At 41.5% G+C, this 6,503-nt stretch overlaps 1 protein-coding gene across 1 annotated transcript; it reads right to left on the bottom strand.

Moving 5' to 3' along the window:
• Positions 1–494: 494 nt before the first annotated feature.
• LOC133885916 (protein S-acyltransferase 8-like) lies at positions 495–6,200 on the bottom strand. Its single transcript, XM_062325682.1, has 5 exons — positions 5,910–6,200; positions 5,416–5,601; positions 5,020–5,313; positions 3,567–3,800; positions 495–1,345 (listed from the first exon to the last, which is right to left on the bottom strand). The coding sequence occupies exons 1-5, from the start codon at positions 5,952–5,954 to the stop codon at positions 818–820; spliced, it is 1,287 nt and encodes a 428-aa protein (XP_062181666.1). The 5' UTR covers positions 5,955–6,200; the 3' UTR covers positions 495–817.
• Between the last annotated feature and the right edge of the window lie 303 nt (positions 6,201–6,503).

Below are 6,503 nucleotides of genomic sequence, written 5' to 3'. Positions count from 1 at the left end.
TATTTGAACCATTGAAGCTCTATTTCACATACTGATGGGAGGATTGACAATGAATAATGGATAGTTACTATATCTATATAACCTAGGATTTCTCGTAATTCTCAGAGCATATCTCTATCTCTAAAAAGAGGACGACAGAAGAAAAGAAATCGACCGTATATGCCCAAGATAACCCGTAACTAGAAAGGTCTATCTTCAAAAACAGAAAGGATGAGTCTAGAACGTGTGTGTGTATATATATATATATATATATATATATATCCAAATAGTCCTACGAAGTGAAGAGCAAAAACAAGTCAAACCAGAACACCACAAACTAGCATAAACCAAGAAAAAAATTGCCGACTAAATTTAGATCCATCTAAGTTAACCACACCCTCTTTAACAGGCTCAGTTAAATACAAAAGATAAATAAAATGTAAAATTATTATCTTCAAAAAAGTTCAAACCTATCTTAAAAACCTTTATATGTTTTTCTTATAATTCATCTACTCAATAAATTCGTTAGATCAATAATTTTCCAATCGTTGACAAGTTGGATCTGAGAATCCTGCATCGGCAATTTACAGAGAGGACCACGCACACAATGTCAGATGAGACTATGGCACAAAGACACGAATACAAGACCCCAATTGCGCCAATTCTTTGACTAAAATAATTGTTCATACATGAAAAGGATCGAAAATAACCAATCAAGGCGGTCAAAGTCAAAATGCATGACGGGCATTTCTTCCTTGCTCTCTGGGTGTGCCATCATGAATTAAACGACCTTGTGATCCAAATTGCTGACACATGTTCTGAAATCACAAATAATTGACTAGCGAATTCCTGTTTGAGATGGAGGTGCAGCCTCCGTGACCAACACACTCCTTTCGATTACATCTGATGCACTTCTTGTAAGTACATCTGATGGCATGTCCCAATTCCCACTTCTCCGATCCCAGCTCGAGTGCCGTACTCGTACATCACTTCCAAATGCAGGGATTTGCGATTCTGAACCTATCGCAAATTTGGCATTGGCTACGCCTTCCATCTCATTGCTGTGACGACCTCCCATTTCAACATCAACATCCTCGTAATTGCGCCTCTGAGAGATCTTCAAGAGATCACTACCAATTTCAAGATCATCTTCAACTTTCGACCGAGGACCGCCAGCTGGTTCCTCTTCTACCTCCCTCCCAAAGTTAACTGCTGGAGGTCGCACTTCCTCTTGTGCATAGGCCCAGAACTTGTGTTTAGAAGGTTTTGTCTTACTGCAGAAGACTACTAGGAAGTTATTCAGACATCCTTGATTATAGATATTAGGCCTGCTGTCTGATCTGTATCTAAAGTTCTCATAAGTGGTCTGCAAAACGGAAGCATCAGAACAGAAACTTCAGAGTTGTTTCTTTCATTATACAGCTATTATCAAGTTTGCACAGATGACAAAATCATTTCTCCATAGAGATACATATAGACTAGTAAGTAGTAACCAACCATACAAAAGTACTTATAAACTCTTTCCTGATATTTCACTTAGTGACCGAACCAAATCCCAGATACAACACAAAATATATGCAGAAATAGATAGGCGGGTGCCCTTCTGAATTTTTAAAGCATGATGTCGATCTTAAGTTGAAAATTCATAAAGCTATAATGTTTTTTTGTATTTTTGGTTGAAGCAAACGAAAATAATGGCTGCAGTGAAACTTGTTGGTTGTAGAACATAAAAGAACTCACCTTTTCTAATGTGGTAACATAAGACATCAGAACTCATATATATATATATATATATATAACAGCACTTATGGATAACATTTGATTTGCTGACTATACATATATGTATATATATATGCTATACTACACCTTAAGTGTAGAATAATATTCTACACCTGGATCCAACCAGCCCGCCCAACTCCCAGGCCCCTGCCCCGACTCCTCACGCCTCGCCCGCCCTCACGTTTGGCCCGTGTCCCCACAGTGCGCTCGCCCCTGCGCCCGCCCGCGCCCACCCACGTGCACGCCTGCCCAGTGTGACACCCACACCACGTGGCCACCTAGCTATGCTCACGCCCCAGTGCGCGCTCGCCACGCGGCACATGTGCCGCTCACCTCTACGTAACATGCTATCGTGTTCTTTTTCTGGTGGTGCCAGCTAGCAAGTAGTGAAACATCATCTAACAGCTTCTTCTCTTTCTTTTTTTGTGAGACATCATCTAAAAACTAAAATAGCTAGCTTCATCATTTTTTATGTCCTCTAACTGGTTTAATTGAGCATCTTACAATCTTAAACTGTTGAAATGTATTAACACATCGTTAAGGACTTGCTTGTATATAAAAACTCTTCCCTCCAAAGTAGTTTCAGTAGCTCATAGTAGTTGAGGAGTTCAGTAGTTGTTGACATGTACTACTGAATTACTCGGCATATTTGTAGTAGTTGTTAGTAGTTCAATATTCAGTAGTTTTAAATCATAGTAAAATTGTTAAGTAGTTTATGTTAGTAGTGTTAATAGCTGCTAGTAATATCAATATTTTGTTCAGTAGTGTTAGTAGTTTTTTATTCAGTAATTTTGTTTAGCAGTTCTAAGTTATAGTAAAATTATTCAGTAGTTTATGTTAGTAATGTCAATAGTTGTCAATAGTTGCTAGTAGTATCAGTAGTTTGTTCAATAATGTTAGTAGTTCTTGTTCAGTAGTTATCAGTAGTTGGTTCATGCCCCAGTGTCAGTAGTTTTGTTCAATAGTGTCAGTAGTTATCAGTAATATCAATATTTGTTAAATAGTGTTAGTAGTTTTTGTTCGGTAGTTCGTTTCAACAGTTGTCAGTAGCTGGTTCATGCTCCAGTGGTCAGTGGTTGTCATGAGTATCAGTAGTTACTCAGTAGTGTCAATAGTTTTTGTTCAGTAGTTATTGGTCAGTAAGTTGTTAAGTAGTGTCATGATAGTGTCAGTATTCAGTAGTTATTGGTCAGTAGGTTGTTGATGTATGTTGCACGGTCTGCTAGTTGGCTCATCCTCTGGATTGAACAGATACAAAATTTAGTCACTCTCTCTGGATTTGTGACTCGATGGATAGATGGATCTACAGGTAATGGAAAAAAGAAGTGGTGCGAGAGGGCAGCAGAAGTACCACACACTCACCCTGCTGTGGGAACCAAGAAATGGATCTAGAATGATACTTTGAAATCTGAAATCTGCTTACATACATATATAGGGGGTTACCAGGTGTACATGCATGCTTTTTTGCTTTGCTTGCATGGTGCATGGCACCATGCAAATAAGTTAGTAGCGATTAATTAAAGAAACAGCTGGCTGGCGCTGTGTGGCCTGTGGCGCGTCGCCTAGCACGCGGTCCTTGACGCATCCTCAGCCAGCGTGGCTCAGCGCGGGGTGAGCTAGGCTGGTGGGGGGTGGGTTGGGCTAGGCTGGCGTGGCGTGCGGTCAGGGAAGTGAGGCGAGTTGGGCTAGGGACGGGAGTTGGGCTGGGTGTAGGTGTAGAATAGCACACAAACAAACATACATACATGAACATAAGCAAATTGCTGGGGAAATAATTGAATCACTCAATCTCGAATCAACAAACTAACCTGGTTGGTGCTAATGAGGTACAGATGAAATCCAGTGAGTCCACCAACAAACCAGAGAGCAATAAAACAATATATCAGAAGTCCAAAAGAAGCTGGAGAGTGTTTCAAAGCCTTCCATACTGTCGGATAACCCTCATCCATAATAAACTTGATGTACAACGCTGACATTGCAAATACATAAATGCAGAGAAGAGTCGAGGAAGAAACAAACAGGAAAAAGTACCGGTAATTGCGCTGCACAATGTAAAAGTGAGCCAATAAAGATCATGATACAAAAAGGCAACAAAAGAGCAACTGGATAAAAAATTCTAGAGATTGTAAGAAATCATTCTTTCAACATGAAAGAAGTCCTGAGCACCTTTCAGTCTCAAACTAAATATATCAGGTAATTGATCTTGTGACATTGAGGGGATTTGAGCGGGATTACAGAATTGAACAGTTTTTTGCCAGTGCATAACTCGTATAAACTCTCATGGAGCACTACTATAACGCCGGTTCCTAGGATGTACTGCCAGTTATGCACATGTGTGAAACTGGACAGGATGGAAGGCTAAATTCCACCAAACAGAAACATGATCAGGGGCTTATATTGTGCTAAGTTTTATAACGATGAAAAGTATCACTTAACAAGGAAATGCAACAATTATACCTTATGTATATCAAACAGGTAACACCAAGTGTTATGTTAATCACGTCGCATTGTGCGGACTAGACTAAGAATTTAGTTATGATCTAGTCGTTATTTCTTAACCCATCTTATTTCTATGCTAAAGTTGTGTCTAAAAGGAGACACTAGATAGTGCCATGTCACACAATTTCATCATTACATCCGATCCAAATCTAAGAGACATGATGTACCCTATGAGGCATTAGATCATGCATCTAGAATCTACCATAAATTTCTAGGAATTCTATAAACATTGATAGTCCACTACAAAATTGCTACAATTAAACAAGCAAGATTAGATATAAGCATTTATATAGCATTAGTTAACTAGGCTACAAATTATGGGTTTATGGACGATCCAACACCAAACAGAACTCATACAACAAAATCCAACCTCCCTCTAGCCCTTTGAAACCGTGCTTGCACAACTTTAAACTATGTGAATTAGTACTCAGTTTGCTCCTTGCTTTTTTTGTGAGTGCTTGGGATTCCCAAACCAAAACCAGGCTAGCTGGTGCCACACCATATAACAATATGAAGCAAATGAATTCATAAGCAATAGTCAGATGAATACATTTCTTAGAAGAACTAAACTTGAACTCAGCAACTACAAATATTGTGTGATTCTTATATTGGTGCATAGTATCAAGGAATGAAAACATATTCATATGAAAGTTACAGACTTTTTGATAAAAAATCTTAAAGTTTCAAGGTCTCATTGAGTTTGCTAAAGCATTACATCATAAGAATTGTGCTACCTTTCAATAGGCAGATAAGATTTTGTACCTGCCCAATGCATTGTCCAACCCAGGGGCAATGATGGTCAAAGCGCTCCACGCAATTGTTGCATATCGAACAGTGTGAACACCGAGGAGGCCGGTAAATCATGCAGGTGTCGCAATACTTTACTTTCACAAGCATCCCATTGACCATTACTTCCTTTATACGAGGGAATTGCAGCCTCCCAGGAGTGCCCCCAGATAATGGATTCCCATACGCAAACTCTTCCTCCGGTGGATGCGCTGCGCGAGGCACGATCCCAGGATCCTGAGCCGAGGTAATCAAGAGCAACACGAGCACCTACAATGTACACAAAAGAAAACCAACATTCCGTGCTCAGTTGAGTGCATGCGCCAATTGGTCACCGGTTACTTCCGGCAAGAATCAGCACAATGCACTCACATAGATCATAAACACTACTGCTACCGCCGGAATGGCATATCCCGCGTTGTAATCAGGGAACCGGTGGCAGAGATGTCGCGCGACAAACGCGCAGAAGACCAGAACCGGGACTACGATGAGCGAAATCGACAGGATCAGGGACTTGGCGTCAGGTCCGAATATCAGCCTCCCACCAAAGAAGAATTTCTGCAGAGATAGAGAGCCAACCACATCAGAAATGCAGCAACACCGCACTGACATTTCCACAAATGCAGCACGCACACAGTAACACAACCAAAGCATCCCAAGCAATCCACTGTTCATTCCTGGAAGCGCCAAGAACAGTAGAGCACCTACTGACAGACAGAAACAAGTCTACCAAAAGAAACAGCAAGAAACGGAATTCCCCAAGAACTGAGCGGAGTAACCCCAGATTCCCAGTTCAAGAAGCCATAAGAAGAAGGAAGAGGAACAAATGCAAGAGGGCAAGAGAAGGAGACAGGCAGGATCTTTACATTGTTCCCTTTCCATGTCTCGTAAACTCGCTGCGGCTGCGCCATGGGCGCCGAGGGGTTCTGCTCCGTTTCAGCGCCGCCTCATCCGAGCGCCCCCAGACCGGCGGCGAGCACGAAGGAATCCACACGCGCACGCGAGAAAGGGCGATTTGAAAAAAGGAAAAGCGGACGAAAAGCGAGGAACTGTTGAGAGAAGGGAGAAGCGGCGAGGCCGAGCAGGGAAAGGAAAGCAGAGCTGCTTGCTTGCGTCGGCTTTGTGCGTGGGGGAGGGTGTCGTGAGGTGTAAAACGGAAGTTTTTTCTTTTTGACCGGGGAAAATGAGTAAGAAATTGGGTGACACAAGCTGGCACAGGGGGCCGGACAAGAGGGTGCTCAGTGCTCTTCTTGCTGATGACACCTTGTGTTTTAGAGAAACAAAACGCATGAGTATCCTATTACCCTTTCTTTTCAAGGAAAACCAGTAGGAGATATCATGCTCTGTGTTAGATAATAATAACGCATTTGAAAGGCATGAATTTCAAAGGAAATAGTTTGGTCCCCGTAGGATAGCAAAAATTTTATGCGTTCCAAACAGGCCAAAGCGTGTTCCTTGAA

Source organism: Phragmites australis, chromosome 11 (assembly GCF_958298935.1).
Source record: "Phragmites australis chromosome 11, lpPhrAust1.1, whole genome shotgun sequence".
Lineage (NCBI taxonomy): Eukaryota > Viridiplantae > Streptophyta > Magnoliopsida > Poales > Poaceae > Phragmites > Phragmites australis.
The sequence above is the reverse complement of the archived record's forward strand: the minus strand, read 5'-3'. Positions and strand labels throughout refer to the sequence as shown.